The 20,537-nt window shown below is 38.1% G+C and overlaps 1 protein-coding gene across 9 annotated transcripts in view; it reads right to left on the bottom strand.

The window, feature by feature from the left end:
- The window catches only part of GRM7 (glutamate metabotropic receptor 7), an 820,785-nt gene that overhangs the window by 152,136 nt on the left and 648,112 nt on the right, over window positions 1-20,537 (bottom strand). For all 9 annotated transcript variants that reach the window (XR_012489707.1, XR_012489705.1, XR_012489706.1 and 6 more), the window contains exon 8: window positions 15,667-16,602. Coding sequence is in view for 5 of the 9 variants with exons in the window: in XM_074313055.1 (XP_074169156.1) it covers window positions 15,667-16,602 (936 nt within the window). In the remaining 4 variants the exon portion in view is untranslated. The remainder of the gene's footprint in view (window positions 1-15,666; window positions 16,603-20,537) is intronic.

The raw sequence follows: 20,537 nt of genomic DNA on the forward strand, positions 1-20,537 counted from the left end.
GAAGGAACATAGCTCAACATAATAAAGGCCTTAGATGACAAACCCACAGCTAATATCATATACTCGATGATAAAAGCTAAAAACCTTTCCTGGAATATCATGAGCAGGACAAGAATGAACATTATCACTACTTCTCGTCAACACAGTATCGGGAGTCCTAGCCACAGCAATCAGACTAGACAAAAAAATAAAAGCCATCCAAATGACAAAGAAAGAAGTAAAACTCTCATAATTTGCAGATAATATAGAGAAAACCCTAAAGACTCCACACACACACACACACACACACACACACACACACTAAAACAAAGCAAAGCAAAATAAAACAAAACAAAAACTATTAGAATAAATGACTTCAGTAACGTTGCAGGGTACAGAATCGATACACAGAAATCTGTTGTTTCTACGTAGCAATAATAAACAAACAAGACACAATTAATAAAACAATCCCATTTACAATTGCATCAAAAAGTGTGAAATGCTTACACTACACACAAAAGTAAACTCTAATTGGAATAAACACTTGAACATCAGACCTGAAACCATAAGCTTCTAGAAGAAAACAGAGGATAAGCTCCTTGACACTGGTACTGAGGATGATTTTTTTGTATTTGACACCAAATGCAAAGGTGACCTAAACAAAAATAAACATGTGGGCTACATCAAACTAAAAGCTTCTGCACAGCAAATAAAACCATTAACAAACGGAAAAGGCAACTTATGTAATGGGAAGAAAAAAACCCCCAAAACCCCCTTGTCTCTTATGAGGGATTAATATCATATGTATATACATACACACACACACACATATATACAACTCATTACAAAAAAACAATCTGATTTAAAAATGGGCACAGGAACTGAATAGACATTTTTTTCCCCAAATACATAACAAATGAACAAGAGGAACATGAAAAGGTGTTCAACATCACTAACCATCAGGGAAATGCAAATCCAAACCAAAGTAAGATATACCTGTCTTATGGCTATTATATATACCTTATACCTGTCAGCATGGCTATTATCAAAAAGACAAGAGATAACAAGTGCTGGCGAGCAACGATATGTGGGAAAGGGAACACTTGTGTATTGTTGGTGTAATGAAAATTGGTAAAGCTGCTATGGAAAACAGTGTGGCAGTGCCTTAGAAAAGTTAGACACAGAACTAACATATAATCCAGTAATTCCACGTATGGAAATATATCCAAAGGAAATAAAATCACTATCTGAAAGAGGTATCTGTACCTCCACGTTCACTGCAGCACTTGGAAACAACCTAAGTGTCCATCAATGAAAAAAAAATGGATTAAAAAATGTGGTATACATATATATAATGAAATACTGTTCAGTTATTTTAAAAAAGTAATCCTGTCATTTGCAACAACATGGATGGGCCTTAAGGGCATTACACTAAATTAGATAAGTCAGACAAATACTGTGTGATCTCATCTAAATGTGGAATCTTAATAAATGAATGAATAAATAAATACATACATGCATACATATATAAATTAAAAAAAAAAACACTCATAGAAACAGACAACAGATTGGTGTTTGCCAGAGGTGGGGATTGGGGATTGGGTGAAGGTGGTCAAAAGCTACAAACTTCTAGTTATAAAATAAATAATTTCTAGGGATATAATGTACAGCATGGTGACTATAGTTAACAATACTTCATTGCATATTTGAAAATTGCTAAGACACTAGATCTTTAAAGTGCTCAACACAAGAAAGCATTTGTAACTATTTGAGATGATAAAGGTTAACTAAACTTATTGTGGTAATCATTTTGCAATACATGCATTTATCAAATCATTATGTGTGTGCCTTAAACTAACACAATGTTATATGTCAATTATTTCTCAATAAAAATGGGAAAAATGAAAATTAAAAAAGAATCCAGACTCAAAAATTAAAAAAGGATTTGATCGGTTTAGACATCTCTTTGCAGTTCATAAGAATATCTGTTTTTCCACGTACTCACCGTCACGTGCATTTTTTCTGAAAATGTGTGAGATTGGACATTTTTACAAATTCATTGGTAATCAATTTCAAGAAATCAGTTTCACAATCAATTCCTTCAGTTTACAGCCTTTTCTGTCTAACAATGCCTGATCACCCTTGAAGATCTGTCTCATCTGTGTAGTTCTTCCTAGACATATCCTCCAGCAAGGCTGATCTCTCTCATTCCTTGCTGTAAACCTACTTTCTTAGGGTTTTATATTGTAATATTTTTCACAGATATTAGATTATATGGCTCTTTGTATTCCTAAACTGTTTCTTGAGGGAAGGGTCTGTATCTTACTCCAAAACAGATTAATTAATTAATTCATTCATTCTATAGAGATTTATAAAGTACTTACTAAAGTGAGTCATTGTTTGGGGCCCTAAGGATCCAGAGAAGAACCAGACAAACCAAGTGCTTGCATTCAAGGTACTTGTATTTACGAGGAGAAGAGATGCCAGCAAAAAAAATAGCACATGAACAAAACAGCTGACATCAGTTACGGATGGAAAATAATAGGAAGAAACAGAATGTGACGGGGTTGGAGATAACTTTAACTTGGATGGAGTAGAGGTGAAAGATCCTGCTGATCTGAGTCTGTAAGCTGAGATGTGAATAATGAAAAGAGGCAGTATGAGAAATTCTTGGTGACAGCATCCTAGACAGAGGTCACATCCTGTACAAAGGTCCTGGGAAGGAAATGGTCTCAGTATGGTCAGGGTAAGAAATGATATCAGCAAGACCGAAGGGAAGTCATTGAGAATGAGAAGCCTAAGAAAATGGGAGTCAGAAAGATCTGAAGGCACTAGATCATCTAAGTCAGGGGTGACCAAACTGCGGCCCGCGGGCCAACTGCGGCCCGCGATCCATTTTTTATTGGCCCGCAGCAAATTCCAAAAATATATTTAGTTTACTTAAATAAACCAGGAGAGGCAATACGTACTTCACCTTGAGTGAGTGGCCTGGCTGTTTGTGTATTTTACCACATATGGCCCTTGGTGAAAAACATTGAAAAAAGTTTGGACACCCCTGATCTAAGGCATGGATAGCAAACTTTTTTTGGAAAAGATCAAGATTATAAATATTTTTGGCTTTGCAGGCCACACAATCTCTTGCAACAGGTACTCAAGTCTGCCCTTGTAGCCTGAAAGCAGCCATTGGCAGTATGTTAATGAATGAATGTGGCTATGTTCCAATAAAACTTTATTTATAAAAACAAGCAGCTGGTTGGATTTGGCCCATGGGCCACAGTTTATGATCCTTGATCTAAGTCTCATAGGTTTTAAGTAAAAAATAAAACACTATTATCATTCTGTTGATGGCAAATTGCAGTAATAATAATAATAATAATAATGCCATCATCAATGGGAAACCACTGGAATATTTTATTTTATTTTATTTTATTTTATTTTAATGGGAGTGATATGAACTTCAGGTATTGGGATCTCAGGGCCTCGCCTGTGACAGGCACTTCAAAGTCAGTTGTTAAATAACAGGGGCCATTCTAAAAGAAAAAGAAACTATTTTAAAACTCTCTCTCCTAAAATATCTAGCTCAGGGGTGGTAGACAATGGAGGGGAAAAATGATAGTGTCATTATGGGGAACAAAACCTTTTATATTTACTATTTCAGTACATCACCTAACTGTTTTTTTTTAAGACCTTTGTGACAGAAGGCAATGGATGAAAAAACTGACTGTTGGTTATAAGCCAAGTAATCAATTGAAAGATACAGCTGAATGGGATAACACAAGACATGTTAGAGAGACCATTTTCCATTTTAAGCACCTGAGGAGCTGCTCCAGAAACCAGTGCTTCGGTATCAGGCAATCTGGTTGCCAGCATCACCATTAAGGAATCATTTCCTTGAGTTTTCTTTTCCCAACAGCTGTAGCAGAAAACTGGAATTCTACGACAAAATGAAATGAAAGGTCCTTCCATTTGCAAAGCACTTTAGAATCTAAAATGTAATGAGCTTGCTTATGAATTATCCACATAGCTCTAACCCTGGAATCAGATGGTGATGTCTCTTCTCCGGCACAGTCATTCCTAGAGTTTTCAGCTCAATTCCTTTGTCAGTAGTGTGCCTCTGTTGGTTATTTATTAGCTTTTGGTGCCAGATTTTCAACATTAGAAAATCTGAAGATTCTGGGCCCATTCCCCACTGCACTATAACCAGGTAATATTCCAATTTAGAAACTAATATGAAAGTTTCAAGGTCTTACAAAATACTTATCTTTGTCTCTGTCCTCCCATCCAGGAGGATTCAGGGAAAAAAGGATTAAGAACTAAATTACATTTTGCTACACATATTAGAAACATCTCTGTGGTTCCTTGCCTCTCAGTTAAACATCTTTTTAAAAAAAATACACAAGGAACTTCTACACCTCAAGATCTGTAACGTTAAACAAAGAGGGAATAATCTGATTGCTGAGTGAAAACTAAGCGCTCCGATCTCCTGGAGGCAGCACCAGGCAGCAGCCCAGGTCTCATCGACACTGCAATTTTGCCATGAGATTCCTGATTCATCTCTTCGACATGGCACTGGGGAGGTTACCGGACAAATGCAATGGAATTGATAGAATTGGAAGGCAGATTTAGCCAGCCTAAATATCCGCTCTTGGACGCTAAAACCCAATCATTACAAACTGTTCTGGGGCTTTGGACCTGTTAGCCAGAATTACCCAGGTGTGAACAACTGACTCCTTATGTGTAAGTCAAGCCTCTTCGGAAACAATATTAGCTTCTTGCAAGTGATATATCAGAAAAATGAGTCACATCAAAGTTCAAAGTGAGGATTAGCGAGTCCGCCATACAGGAAAGAAAGTGGGACTTTCTGTTTTGGTCATTCGATTGCCTACCAACCAATAGTTACTGACGACCCACTGTGCCTGAGGTTCCTCCTTCAGGCATCTACAGACCTTTGAGAACTTCAAGGAATTGCTAAGTTAGTGGCATTAACTTGTCCTTTACATTTCTTGCCACAGTGCACTCTCTACCTTGCCCTTCATTTTCTCGGTTGACTATTTGTGTCTCTTTTCTAATACCCTCATGCACCTGAGACTTGAACGAGTATGTTCAACCAGAGACATTCCACACGAGCCCCTCTTGAAGTCTGTAATTGGACTGCCATTTATTTAGGCTACTCACTCCCTGATGCACTGACTTCTCAATGACTTTATGGCCAAATCCAGACAGACCGGGAGAGTCAAATGTGATGCTGAGCTGGGGTAGAGAGCTACCAAAGGCACAGGTCGGCAAGCTGGGTGGTTATACCCCTGCATTCTCAAGTCCCAAGTAACAATCAGCCAAGAACAGCTGTATTCATTAGGAACTACTTACAGTTCAAAAGCCAGACACCCATTACCCTTGGAAGAAACCAGAGCAGCGGTAACACACTGGCAAAATCCAAAACAAGAGACTGTACACAAACAGTATTTCTAGTATATAGATACTCTTCAAAACCATCTCTAATACACATAATATATATCACTACTACTGTTCTGCAGTCTCACCCATAGACCACTCTCTTTAGTTGGAGAGGGAGGGTATAGATTGAAGGCAGTGTTCCAAAGTCTCCTCCTACCTACAGTCCTATGGATCAGCATCTAAATTCCCAGGTCCCATCCAGTATTCTTTGGTATGGGAGGTTTGCCTGCCCCTTTACTGAACAGGCAGAGAATGGGGGTGCAGCTGGCTACCAGCTCTGACCTGATTTTTTCTCCAAGGGACTGTGCTCACTCTTTCTCATCCTTCAGGGCGTATACTATTACCGTGTTCCCTTGATAATAAGACCTAGCTGGACAATGAGCTCTAATGCGTCTTTTGGAGCAAAAATTAATATAAGACCTGGTCTTATTTTACTATAATATAAGACCGGGTTTTCTATAATATAAGGTCAGGTCTTACACTACTTTTTGCTCCAAAAGACACATTAGAGCTGATTGTCTGGCTAGGTCTAATTTTTAGGGAAACAGGGTATAAATCTAAAATTCTGAGCATAGGAAGTCCATTTAAATCATCACTGATAACCTCTATTCTTCCCAGAATAGAATCTCACATGTCAAAATAACTATAAAAAGTTGTGCGCTCAATTACAATCTGTTTGGAATTACTTTGCCCCAAACCACCAAGTAATGGTATCCTACAATTCAACTCTATTCTGGTACTATTTGCCCAGAGACAGTATCAGACTCCATAGGTTAAGGGCTCAGGCCCACAAGACTAACAAGCCCAAGTTCAGATGCCAGTTATAAGTCCAGGTTGTCAGCTACCAACTTTGGATTGGAGGTTCCAACAACTCCTTCCTTAGGTTCATTAATTAGCTAGAGCAACTCACAGAACTCAGAGAAACATTTTACTTCCTAGATTAACTTTTATTTTTAATAATAAAAGGGTGTAAGGCAGGAACAGCAGGATGTAAGAGATGTGTAGCGCACAGTTACGGGGAAAGGGTGTAGAGCTTCTGTGCTCTCAGAGCCCACCACTCTCCCCAAATCTCCACAGGTTCACCAACCCAGACGCGCTCCAAACACCATCCCTTCGGGTTTTTATGGATGCTTCATTACATAGGCACAACTGATTAAATCACTGGCCATTGGCAATGGATTCAACTTCCAGGCCCTCTCTTCTCCCTGGAGACCATGGGGGTAGGATTAAAATTTCCAACTCTCTAATCACATGGTTAGTTCTCCTGCAACCAGCCCCCATTCATAGGTGTGGTCCAAAAGTCATCTCATGAACATAACAAAAGACACCTTCATTACTCTCCTTACTTAAGAAATTCCAAGTGTTATAGGAGCTCTGTGACAGAAAAGAGACAAAGACCAAATATATATTTCATATTATAAATCACAATATCACAACTATCATGCAAGCCATTACTCATAAGTAATGAATAATCTTTCTAAAACATAAATCCAACAGTGTCACACCCTGCCCTAAAACTCATTGAGGCATCCTCCCCAATTGCTTAAACTACGAAGACAGTATACAAGGTCCTCCGAGTTTTCACCTCTACCCACCTCTCCAGAGTTAGCTCTTATTAACCCCCTAATGCATACTAGAGCCTCTACTTATGGTTTCCCCAAATACATAACTATTTTACCTTCTGCTGACCTTTCCGCCTTGAGCAGACAGAACTGTTTTGCTAAAGGGACTCTCTTGTGGTAGGATGCAGTTCTTTACTGAGCATTTCCCATGTGCCAGAAAGTATCTGAATCACTTTATACTTTAACTCATATGATTCTAGTTTCATTACAGATGCAATTTCTAGTTTCAGTGCAAACAGGCCAATAAGTATAAGCACACTTGATGAGCAAGTTTCAAGAGAAAGGAGGAAGAGGAGAGAAAGGAAGGGTTTCTGTGCAAAGCACTTTTAAATGGTTTTATTGACATATGTATTTGTTAAAAGGCCTCAAATAGAGTAACTTGTACTAAGATCACACAACCAAACCAAAATTTGATACTTAACCTAACTGCAGTTTCAGTTTCAGCTTCTTCCAGGAATGGAATCATAACTAGTCAATCTAGAATAACCTGCTCAGGACTAGTGAGGGAATCCTCCCGATAGACCCCTGTCATCCCTCAAAGGAAGGTGACCTCGCCTGAAATTATCCACACTTTCCTAGGACCTTCCTTGTCCCAACCCCTTCTGCGTATAAAAGACTTTCATTTTATACAGCTCTTTGGAGTTTCTTTCTATTTGTTAGATGGGCCCAATTCATGTACAATTGAATAAAGCCAATAAATGTTTAAAATGTACTTAGTTAAATTCTGTTTAACAAATTGATATATAATATAGGGTTTCCAGGCGGGAATTCCCGCTCGTTCTCAGGATTTTTTTTTTTTTTTTTTTTTTTCGCTTTCCCTTTCCCAAATCCCAAGAAAAGTTGGTTGGGAAATCGGGAAAAGCGGCTCCTTGAACCCAGATGGTTGGTAGTATCGACTGTCACTTTGTGGAAACAATTCATCGTAGAGAACAGAAAACAGTTTATATCTCGGGATTCGGGAATGGGAAAGTGAAAAAAATTCCTGAGAACGGGCAGGAATTCCCACTCAGAAACCCTAATATAATACACTGCACATATCTGAAGTTTGCAATCTGATCAGCTTTAATGTATGTATGTGTCTGTGAAACCATCACCATAATCAAGAGAGTAAACACATATGCTACCCTCCAAATTTCCTTGTGCTCCTTTGTAATTCTAAGCCCATCCCCTTCATCTCCAGCCAGTAACTAATCTGCTTTCTGTCACTATAGATTAATTTGAATTTTTAAAAAGAATTTTGTATGAATGAACTCATGCAGTAAATACTCCTTTTTCTCTGCATTCTTTCTCTCATAATTATTTAGAGATCTATCCTTGCTGTTGGATCTATCAATAGTCTATTGCTTTGTATCACAGAGTAATATTCCGTTTTTTGGATAGACTTTAATTTGTTTATCCATTCATCTATTCATGGGCATTTGGATTATTTCCAGTTTTATACTATTAAAAATAAAGCTACTGGGAAAAAAAATTCATGTACAAGCATCGGTATGGACATATTCTTTCATTTCTCTTAGGGAGAGACACAGGGGGGAATGGCTAGAGTAATATGATAGGTGCGTGTTTAACACTAAGAACCTGCCCAACTGTTTTCCAAAGTGATTGCACCAGTTTTTACATTTTCACCAGCAGTGTATATGAGCTCCAGTTGTTCCTCATCAGAACCTGATGTCATCAGTCTTTTAAATGTTGTACTAAGCAATTTAAAGATGTCATTTTCTCTTAACCTTTTCACTGGTTAATTGATTTCAAGTTTGTTCTCCAAAATGTGTCAAACATAATTACAGTATTTATATTTTTAAGTAAATACAGTTAAGGTGCTACATTTTATTAAAATAAATGATTAAAGTATAAAAATGTCCTATTGTTATTCATTCTTGAAAAACACAAAAATATAGAAACATGTACATCTGCTTTCTTAAACTTCCTTTCTGGAACACTGAGTCCGCGGGATAAAGTCAAATGCCACAGTCAGCAGCATGGAAATATCATTTGACTATAGACGAGTGTCGCAGCAAAAAGGTTTTAAACAAACCTAAAAGTAGGGATAATTATACCAATTGTGCAGATGAAAGTACCCAGGACCAAAGAAGTCCAATGACACATCCAAAATATATAGATAGTGCTTAGGTTCAGACAGAGCATCATAGGATGAAGGGGGAGGGGGTATTGTCATCAGGCAGCTTCTGGGACCAGAGAAATGGAGACCAGAAAAACATCCTAATTGGGCCAGTTTTGTGATCTATATGTATTAGATTGGTGCAAAAGTAATGGCGGTTTTATAATTTTTAATCTTTTACACTGCCATTACTTTTGCACCAACCTAATAATATGGGCATCTCACCCCAAAGCAGTTCCCTCTTTGCTCATCAGTAGACTATATTCTGTTATGATTTCTTGTGCTCTGGGAAAAAATATTCCTTTTGAAAATGACAGGTGGTCTATGGTGCTCTGAAAAAACGCCAAAGGGCAGAGATTTGTTTGATTATCCTGGCACTAATTATAAGGGTGAGGCTGTATCCTTGTGGCTGGGTCTCTTGGTGGCTCAAGTCTCAAAATGAAATACATGTAATGGGAAAAGCATGTTCCAGGGAGCACTCCAGGGAGGGCAGATTTAAGGTCTCTTGTTGAGCCTTTCCTTTTAGCAGAAATTTCTTTCTGGTGTAGCTGTCTGTTCAAACCTTGAATGGCGAGAGCCTTTGTTTCAATGTAGCAAGCTGCTTCCTTATTAGTTCTGGCTCAGTTCAGTTTTACACAGGCCCTTGGCTTTTACCTGCTGAACGAGTTATTCTGGCTAAAGGAAGGGAATAAGATGGTAAAGGCTCCATTATCCTAGGTTGACTGCACCTGAAATTAGCTGATGCCTCGTAAGAGGAGAAAGGAGGACTGCACCATCGCAAGCCACTGGCTAATGCCTGACATGCAAACAGCTGGTTTCAGAAGGCTGTTTGCAGAGAAGTTCAGTTATCACCGAGATCACAGAAGGAAGCAGGAAGAAAATGGTTTCATATGCTTCTGATATAAATAGGAACAGACAAAACGTAAACAGCAAAAGCAAGATCTCAACCACCAGTATCCATGCCCATCACAGCATGGGTGCGCACATGGCCTCAGCATAAACCACATGTTGGAACATTTCTTTCTACCGTGTTTAGATGCAAGGTGAAGGTTCTTAGTGAGGCTTCCAGAAGGAAAAATAAAGATTTTTGTTTTAAAATGTTTGTGTATATGTGCGAATATGTGCGTGTTTATATATCTAGAAGTCAAGGTATCAGACTGTTGACAATGATTGTCTCTAGAGGATGGGATAATGGGAGTCCTTTGTCTTTCCTCATTTAGATGCTGTTCGAAAAAAGACTAAATAGTGGGCAATGTTACTTGCAAAATAATATACATATATATTTGTAAGTATATCTCTATTTCAGTAACAAAACATCATGGCGCAAAAGGAAAGATAAGGCACAGTGTATTCACATATTCTTTCAATAATCAGAATCTTCCAAACAGCTTTCAAACCTGCTCTACCTTTTCTAATCCCTCAGGCTTTCTTCAAACGAGTGTCATCTTTTGTCAATCCATTACAATAGATACTTAACTAGGTTTCTCGCCTCTCTGCTTCTCACTCTTGCTCATCCTCAAGTGTCATCCCTCGAATTCCCATTTCAAAATGCCCACTGGTCATATTTCTCCCACATTGATCAACTTTTGCTGGATCTCCATAACGTAAAAGACAAAGTCTAAAATCATCGCAACTAGGGCTCCACTACTCTTCACTGCATCATTACCACTGTTATAGAGTCCAGGTCCCCCAAACCAGAGGTGGGAACGGATGTGAACTTGTATCAGAGGGGAGACTGAGCAGAGTTCAACATAGGCTTGGGGGATATTTCATCCTAAGAAAGAACAGCAGGTATTTCAGCTTACAAACTCTAGAATTTAAAATTAACTTGGTCCTCCATTTTGAAAAGATGTGATTCTTACCAAAAGTTTAATTTGGGAATGGAAGATTGGGGTTCACATTGAAACTTTGCCCATAGAATGAGGTTTTATTAAATTTTATTATTACACTCGCATATTTGCGTAAGTCAAAGTCGCTTAAGTGCAATCCGTCTCCTCCTTCTATGTGCCATGTGCTGAGAACACCACTCCCCTACTTTTTCCCTTGTGATATAATTTCTTACTGGACTGCTTGCTCTGCCTGGTGACTTCAGTCCACTTGTCCCATTTCCTGTGAGGATTAAGTGGGGTTCCCTTCTCAGTGCCAGTCCTTCATTGTCTGTATGACAATCAGAGAATGCCTCACACTAGTTGGTGCATTTGAAGTCCCATGGTGACCACTAGCTGTGAGTTCCTGACAGATACGGACAGCGCCTTCTTTACCTCTGTATCAGAGTCCTTCAGAGAGTACTAGGGTCACAGTAGGTGTTTCACAACTGTCAGTCCAATTACTGAAAGACCTTGAGGAAATTTTAATCAACTCAGATAGCACAGAGCATAGCCTAATATATGGCTTCTGAAGAGAACTAAGACTGCTCCTTAGCAATTTAAAAACAGACTTGTAATCAGAGACAAAATAAAAACTAACTGAAGCACACCCCATTTTCTCGACTATTCCCTACTTTTAAGCAGATTAATCTTAACGAAATTAATTTATTGGCTTTCACACAATAAATAGTTGGGTGGGAAGAAGTACCAAATGGTCATTTGTTGAAGCCTGATACTAAATCAGAAATAGCACGTGGATTTTAAATTTCTTCTAGTTCTCACTTATTGGTAGTGGCTGCCTAAACACCTGGGTTTAGGGGCAGGCTGCCATGACTCATTAGTGATGTCTGCCATGGGCATGGATTAGGGAGTGTTTACCTACCCGACAAATATTTCTGATCTCTATATTGGTACCTAGGCTGGTTTTTGCTTTGTGTTCAGATTCTGAAGAACTATCTACTACATGCGGAAGGTCAAAAGGTCTTAACTTATAGTCTCAACCCCTCAAGAAATATCCCTGGGAAACAGTCCTGTGTGTCTGTCTTCTTGCTATCTCTGACCCCCGGGTCAGTGCCTTGGTCCTGGCTTTTAAAATTTCTGGCCCAAACCTTGGAGCTGATACTTCAGTGAGAACTTCTTATTCTAGACTTTGTCTTTGACCCTGGAAAGTGTCTTTCTGATCTCCTGGTTCTTTGATCTCTTGACCTCCCATTTGTTTAGGATGAGAATTCCTTGTGATCACATTCCTTGTACACCAGGATCTACTTTGAGTTTGCAAAGCCAAGTGGTACAAAGCTTGTGTCCCTGTCCACGTGTAAGCAATGATATATTGGCTTACCTAGAAAGTTCTTCAGACAACATTTGGCTGAAAAGTCTCTGGATAAACATCGCATCTCTAGAGTTTCTCGGATTTTGGCAATGTCGCCTGTATTCTCCCTACCTGAAACATGCTTTGTTTTCCAGGTTGCATGTATAACTCTCTGCATAGATATACCCATAGTCCAAGCCTTTGTTTTTCATGGAAAACAATCTAGTCCTAGACAGTGCTAGTATAAAACAACGGAATATCCCTACACCTCACTAGACCAGCTAGTTCCTCCTGTGCTATTGCTCTACCATTTGCTATTTTTCCTTGAATCATTGTAGTAACCTAAACATAATTCCTAAAACCAGGAATCATTCTCTTATGGCTAAAGCTTACCTCTTCCCTCTCTGATCATGTTGCAAGATCCTCATGACTCAAGAAGTCACAGGATTAGCAATGATAAAATACGATAACAGTAATCTTCTGCATCCTCTTTAATACTGTGTTTCCCCCAAAATAAGACCTAACCAGAAAATACGCCCTAGCATGATTTTTCAGGATGACATCCCCTGAACATAAGCCCTACTGCGTCTTTGGAGCAAACCTTAATATAAGACCTGGTTTTAGTTTGAGGGAAACATGGTAAGAGCAAAAATAAACTTCATAAGAGTTGATGTTTTACAAGAAATCAGACATTTCCTCATACTTCGTGCTGTGCTAATGAACTCAACTGATGAGAGATTCCATGAAGACATCCCAAGCATAATCAATAGGAATTAAATCCCCTGAAGCAGTAAATAGTCATTACTGAACTTACTGCCCACTCTTTTTTTTTTTTTTTTTTTTTCTGTTGCAATGGAATCTTTCCATTTGAAACACTTAAACTGTCAAATCCAAACTGAAATGGAAGGGTTATACGTCTATATGTTGCTAGCATGGCAAGAATGCCTTTTGCTGTGATCTCTTTGATGCATTTGGCAACGTGCCGCCTTCCGCAATTCGAATTCCAAGGTTTCACATACATAAAATATTTTGTAATTGATCCCTCATGCTTCCCTAGTCATATGCCCATCATTCGAGTGTGTGCACTTTCATATAACAATTCACTGCTCCCATTTGGCAATTCGGTACCTGTGTGCCAATTAGCTATTTTGGAGTATACAAAAAGGGGTATGTGCCTTCTGCTCTCTGGTACAAAAACCACACTGCTTGAAGACAGCTTACTTTTTCCTGTAGTCCAGTGCTACCAGAACAACATCTTCTAGAACAACTAGAACCAGTGAATTCAGTTCCTAAATCCTTGCATCATTTTTGGGTTTTTTAATGAAAAATTATACCCCTGACATGAAAAGATTCAGAGTCATGACTAAAAATGGATAGACAAATGAACTGGTAGAGTGTCAAATATGCATTATAAAAAGGTCCATCTACAAACAACTGCAATTATCCCTCCCTTGTATATTCCTTAAGAATAAATGTCTAAGAAAAGGATGTAATTTTTTTAAACCTGTTTCATGGAAAATTATGTTTGTTTTAATAACAAAATAATTATTACCTCCATCAGCTTTGATGACACACATCATGCTCCATAAAAAGTTCAGTGGTTATCGACTTACCAGCACAAGTTTGGATACTTTTTTTTCTTCTTCTCTGTACTGCATTTCACTACCCTAACTCATATTTTACTATTCCCTTGGCTCAGTGATAGATAGAAGCAATAAAATGAATTCAAGTTGGTTTCACAGACAGTAAACATGCATTATGAATTTGAAACATACTGTTAGAAACATACTATGCTTGTTGAGCATATATTTTAGAAGAACTTCCTTCAAGACACTTTATAGTTACAACCAATATCTGGAACCACCGCCCTTGGCTTTAGAATTCTGTGTGGTTTCATGAGATATTCACTTTTTAAAAAAAAAAAAAATGCAGTCTAAACATTTAGCTTTTGAATCAAACAATATAAGTAAAAGATGTCTTTTTAGTTGGAAAACCAGTCAACTGCCATTAATCCTTCAAATGATTAAACAGAAGTAACAATGACAAATCAGATTCACCTAATTCCTAGAACCATAGATTTCTGAATTTGTAGACATTCCTACTTCAATCCTTGTTTCTCTCATTTAGGGAATTAAGTCCCTGAATGTTTAACAGACTTTTCCAAACTAACACGGAATCAGACTAGAGCCCTAACATCCTAACTTCTAATCAAACTATTAATATAACTATGCTTTCTTTCTGCTATAGAGTGTTCCAGTTAGGACTCTCGGTCTCAGTTCTGGCTTCAGTTGTACCAACATTTGCCTTCATCAAATGAAGATGCCACATCTTATTAAGATTTCCCAATTTGCATACACACAAAACTATAGCCAGACGGGCTGGGTATAGAAGTCAGATGTGTACAAATCATGACTAGAATTAACACCTTAGCATTGCCGTATTTGCACGCATGTCAGTCAAACCTACAGCTAAACATACATTAATTATGACAACACACTAGGGCAGACTAATTTGCATATTTATAAAATTTATAATTATATATGTGTATCATGTGCACTAACCATATGCAGGACCAATAGATTAGGGCCCACTCATTCTGAAAAGCTTTGAAATTTCATAGCTTGATGACACTTGCTCTAATACTGTTTCCCCCACTGCTGGAAAGTTGAGTCTCTGGTATCACTCTGAATCACTTGATGTGATTAATGTACCTAACGATGCATTTCTCAGAATGTATCCCCATATTTAAGAGGCACATGACTGTATATGTATGTGTATATATGTGTATGTATATGTACACACACACACACACACACACACACACACACACACACACATACACAATTGGGTAACTCTAATATGTTGTATAGCTCATGTACTAGATGCAATCCACAGTGACAACCCAGACAGTCACTAAGAAGAGAGAGAGTTACTAATGACCACAGGAACTGTGGCCCTCTTTTCCTATCCTGAAGAAATATGTGTGTAAATAGAGTGGAGAACGAATTATTCCGAAGGTTTAATTTAGATAGATACCCTCATACTGGATAATCTCTTGCTACACTGAATAATTCTATAAATCAACTTGAAAAGGCTAACTCTTGTGTGTTTCCAGTGGAATGAATGTAGCAAAGTTCACTGCAAGTTTCTGACTTTTGTAGCATTGATGCTTATTCCATTAATTTAGGGTTTCTCTACTTTTAAGAATACCATTCTGCATATGTAAAACCTCTCACTCTATACAATTAATTTGGTTTTAATATTTACAGAAATGAACACATGTTTGAAACGGATGGTGTAGTGTGCATTTTCACTTACCTTTTCCGCTGACTGAGCGGTGCCAAAAAAAATTGGAATGAAGGCAAGCCATACTATACATGTTGTGTACATAGTGAATCCAATGGGCTTGGCTTCATTAAAATTCTCTGGGACACCCCGAGTCTTGATGGCGTACACAGTACATGTGACCATGAGAAGAATGCTATATCCCAAGGAGCAAATGATTTGGAGGTCTGTAATGTCACATTTGAGAACTCCCCTGGCCTGCTCCGGGTTCATTGTCTTATGTTCATCATAGTCTACGATGATGTTGGGTGGGTCAACACCAAACCAAATGAAAACACCTAGAAGTTGAACTGATATTAAACTGGAAGTGATTGCCAGCTGTGATGTTGGGCTTATGAGCCTGGGAGCTGTCACTGATTTCTTGCCCTGCTCAAATATGCGATAAATCCGATTGGTTTTTGTCAAGAGGGCTGCATAACTGATACACATCCCCAAGCCCAAGAAAACTCTCCGGAAAGAACACACTGCCACATCCGGCTTGGCTATCATCAGGAAAGTGATAATGTAACAAAGAAAGATGCCTGTCAACAGAACATAGCTGAGTTCCCTCCCGGATGCCCGGACTATGGGCGTGTCATTGTAGCGGATGAACGTGGCCATGACAAAGATGGTGGCAATGATCCCCAACATTGCTAGGAAGACAGGGATGACAGCCCAGGGGGAATGCCACTCCAGTTTGATAATGGGGATATCCTGGCAGCCAGTCCGGTTTTCATTGGGTCGCTGATCATAAGGACAGTGATGGCATGTTATCTCATTCAACTGGTACTGGTAGCCGTCGCAAGGCTCACAGGTCCAACAGCAAGGAGTTCCCTTCTGTGTCTTCTTTCTTTGGCCAGGTTTGCATGGCAGGGTACACACTGAGGGGGGGATCTCCCGGACTCCTTTACCCCACTGCATATCTTCGATCTGCAGTGTAAGAAATAAGAAGGTGCAACAGGCAGATTATTCAAGAGAAAAGAAAAAGAATAACAAACAGTAATAATAGTAATGTTTGACACTTGATGAAGGAGCTACAACCAAGATTTGACTCCCTACCATTTTCGCTGCAGCATCCTAGCTCTTCAACACTATAGAATATGTTCCAAGCATGCCTGATTCTAAGAATTCCCTGAGGCATCTCTTGAAAATACAAATTAATTGTCCCCAACCTAGACCTCCCAAATAAGAATATCCTGAAAAAGAGCCTTTAGATCTTGATTTTGAACAGGTGCCAGAGGATTCTTATGATTAGATAAATACTGACACACTCTCTACTGCCTTCTCCATAAGGGTAAACGTCCCTAACCAAATTAAAAACAAACAAAAATCTTAATATAACAAGCTACATTCACCTTCCTTATTAGGTGCTTTTTAAAAATATTTTTAAAATTATTGTGGATGATATTGGAGTGCTGACCTCCTTCCCTACAATTCTGTAGGCATTTTCATTGAGAACGTTTGAAGCGAAGTGAACCTATCCTATTGTTTATCACACTGGGGTGATAAGATTCATTATTGAAGGCTTGAATTGTAGTAGAGTATATCCTAAGAGATCAGGAAACATTTAATAAGAAAATAATATGGTGTGGAAACCTTTCAAGATCGGCCATGTTTCTATTTGGAGATGACATTTAAACTAAAACATTGTATCTTAGAGAAGGATGAAAGGGTATTTGCTTAATTAGAATATTGATTTTCTGGAAGGGAACTCATAATCAACATTGTTCTGAGAAATAATGGCACTAGAAACAGGAACTTTATTATTGGGCTGAGATCTCATTGTAGTGGCTATCTCTCTTCTGCCAGCACAGACCCAATCTTTATTTGCCTGATATCAGTTCCTCAGATTTTTTTTCTATATGTTTCTGTCAGATAGATCTTACACTGATGCTCCATGGGTTGCACATGTGACCCAAGCTTGGCCAGTTAGTATATTGCAGTGGTTTTCAAGCCTGAGTAACATCAGAATGACTCGGTGGGCTTATTACAACCCAGTATGCTAGCCCCACTCTCTAATTTTCTGATTCATTGGGTGTGAGGTTGGACCTGAGAATATGCATTTCTAACAAAATTTCAGGTGATTTTGCTGGGGATCCTTTAGGGACCACACTTCATCAACCACTGATACATTCTCCTCTTAACCACAGAGATTGGGTCAGGGACAGGATCATTATGGAATGGCACATAATTTAATTTCATGGCTTTTCCTGAGATTACACAGATTGAAAATCTTTGTTTTTGTTGGACTTGCAGTTTCCAGCATGAAGGATGCTGGTGCTCAAGGTGACAAGAAGGAAGGAGTTTGTCAGTAAAAGGAAGTCAACACTAAGGAAAGCAGAGTGCGGAGTTGAAGCTAAAGATTACTGATGAGTCTGGTTGAGCTACTGGATAAAGCTATGCCTGAAGCACGAATTCCCTAGACTGTGCCAGTATGGAAGCCCATAAATTCTGCTATGCTGAAACACTTTAAGCTTAATTTTTATCACTTGCAACCGAGAGTCCTGAAAAATATATGTATTAAAAAATAGCTCCAGGATCTACAAGTTGCAAAGGACATATTTAGCAAATTAATTTACAGAAGAAATTCCAATGAACAAATTTGGCTGATACTTCCCATACCTAGTTAATTGAGTTTTTAGTATAGTTGAACTAAAAAATAACTTAGAAAGATATGAGAAAGTCTGGGACTTTTTTTAGCGATAAAAATAATTTTAAGAGATGAGGTGGAAAGAAAATTCATAGCTCATTGGAATTTCAGTGCCATGTTACAACAGTATGTAATTTATAGTGGGGTGTGATACTCCCATCAAAACATGAATGAGAACTACATTCAAAATCTGAGCCAAATGTACGGTAGTTAACTGAAAAAGATGGCTCGAAGATTAAACTTCATCAAATAACATAACCTTCCAATGGTTGAAGTTAAACTTTGACCAGAGACCTGAGAATCTCAGATGACTCAAGTAAACGCATTTGACGGAACCTCAAACCCAAGTCAAAACTAACAAATGTAACATAAATAAAATAAGTGTAACTAATATAAGCCATAATCACTTCCTTCTCGACATCATCCTTTTTGCAGCAGTTAAGTCACCAGCAGCCACGCCAAAGTCATAAAATAAAGAAATAATTTGTAATACAAAAGAAAAGATATACATTAACTTTACAAATGTCAAATTTCAAGAAGCTAGAATTTAGAAAAACTACTATTATTAATACAAATGTTTTCAAATGTCAGATTAAAAGGTCCTACTCATGGTTAGTAAGAGAGCTAAAAAAACAAAGAAAAACAAAAAAACATAAATAAATTTTATTAGCCAAACTTGGGTTTGCCTGATCCTAACACTAGTGGCTACGAATATGGTATCTGATTAAGCTTGATCTATGGGAATAGATGTAGAACTCATACAAATATAAAAAAACAAGGTATCATTATGTCATATTTTATAGTCAATTTCAAATGTTGCCAGCTCACTATTTTTAGATCCCCTTGGAATAAAATAAAATGCCCAACACTGCTGAACAGCTTTTTTTCATAGCTTATCCAAATATATATGAGAGTTGTAACTGCAAACATTATATTGACTGATTACTTAATTTGTTTTGAATTTTCATTTAAAGTAGATCTCAATGCAATTTAATTAAATATATTAAACCAACAAAGTTGCCTCCTCTTCAAATGAACAAAAGTCTAATTTACTTGCTTTGTCAACAAAATCATTATTGATAATGTAATCTGTGTTTCATGAAGGTACCAAGTAACCTTTAAAAGCTCTAGTGAGGATTTTGTTAAAGCGATGCATATGATTTGTGCATGTCTATATGCATCCACAGATATTCAGTGCCCTGTTTCATAAGAAGAAACAGTCACCTGCAAATGCCCATGGGCACCTCTTTAAGGGAGAATAATAATTTAGGGCTATGAAATATCAACTCTAATGTCAATTTACTTTGCCAAAAGGTTAATAGGAATGCAAATTTCAAGTTTATTTTGAACTCTGAAACAAAATTGTGTTTCAGTTAGCTCGGAAGCCTCGCTTAAGGTGCAGAAAGGTTAGGACAAAGGCTAATTTGTTTACCATTTTCCTCCTGGACACCCAAAGTTTGTGGTTATTAGACACTGGATCTGCTCAATAGCTGGCTGATGATGAGGGACTCTTGAGATGCCAGCTGTTGGCAAGAGAATAAAACTTATAGCCCGTACCATGAATTAACACCATGTATGGAACATCGATTATATAGATAGGTGAGCTAATGTTTTAGGAAAGAGAAAAGCACGCAGTTCTAGCTAATGCAAGCAAAACTAAGCCTGTTGAGGGGTCCCAGGAAAGTGTACTTCTCTCTTAAAAAGGAGACACAAAGAAGGGCTTTGCTGTCTTCAGCCTTTGAACTTGAAACATGATTTATGGAACAGCAGCAGCCATTTTGCAAACATGAAGCGACAACTTAAGGAACAAAGCCAATATGCTGAGGATAGACAATAAAATACAAAAAGAATTTAATTTGTGTCTTTAATGGCATAATTATATAACCAAATTAACACTGGTATCCCTCCACCGCTGAATTTCAAATATGAAATGACAAACCTTCCTTAAGGGTTAACCAATTCCTCATGTGTAACCTATTACTTGCAGTCAGACATCTAATACATTCTTCTTGCTTCTGCATCAGGTATGTGCAGACCTTGTGAGCCCATTAGACAATTAGCCACTAGTTCAAGTTCTTGCATAAATCGTAGGTAGCTCCAAAAGGAAAGGGAATTTTTGACTCACACACAATAAGAAACACTTGTTGTTCTCCTGAAAATTCTCCAAAAAGAAGGTGGTAAAGTCCTGGACTCAGAAAATCAGCTATGGCTCCAT

The sequence above is a fragment of the Rhinolophus sinicus genome, linkage group LG10 (assembly GCF_036562045.2).
Source record: "Rhinolophus sinicus isolate RSC01 linkage group LG10, ASM3656204v1, whole genome shotgun sequence".
In the NCBI taxonomy this organism is placed as follows: Eukaryota; Metazoa; Chordata; class Mammalia; order Chiroptera; family Rhinolophidae; genus Rhinolophus; species Rhinolophus sinicus.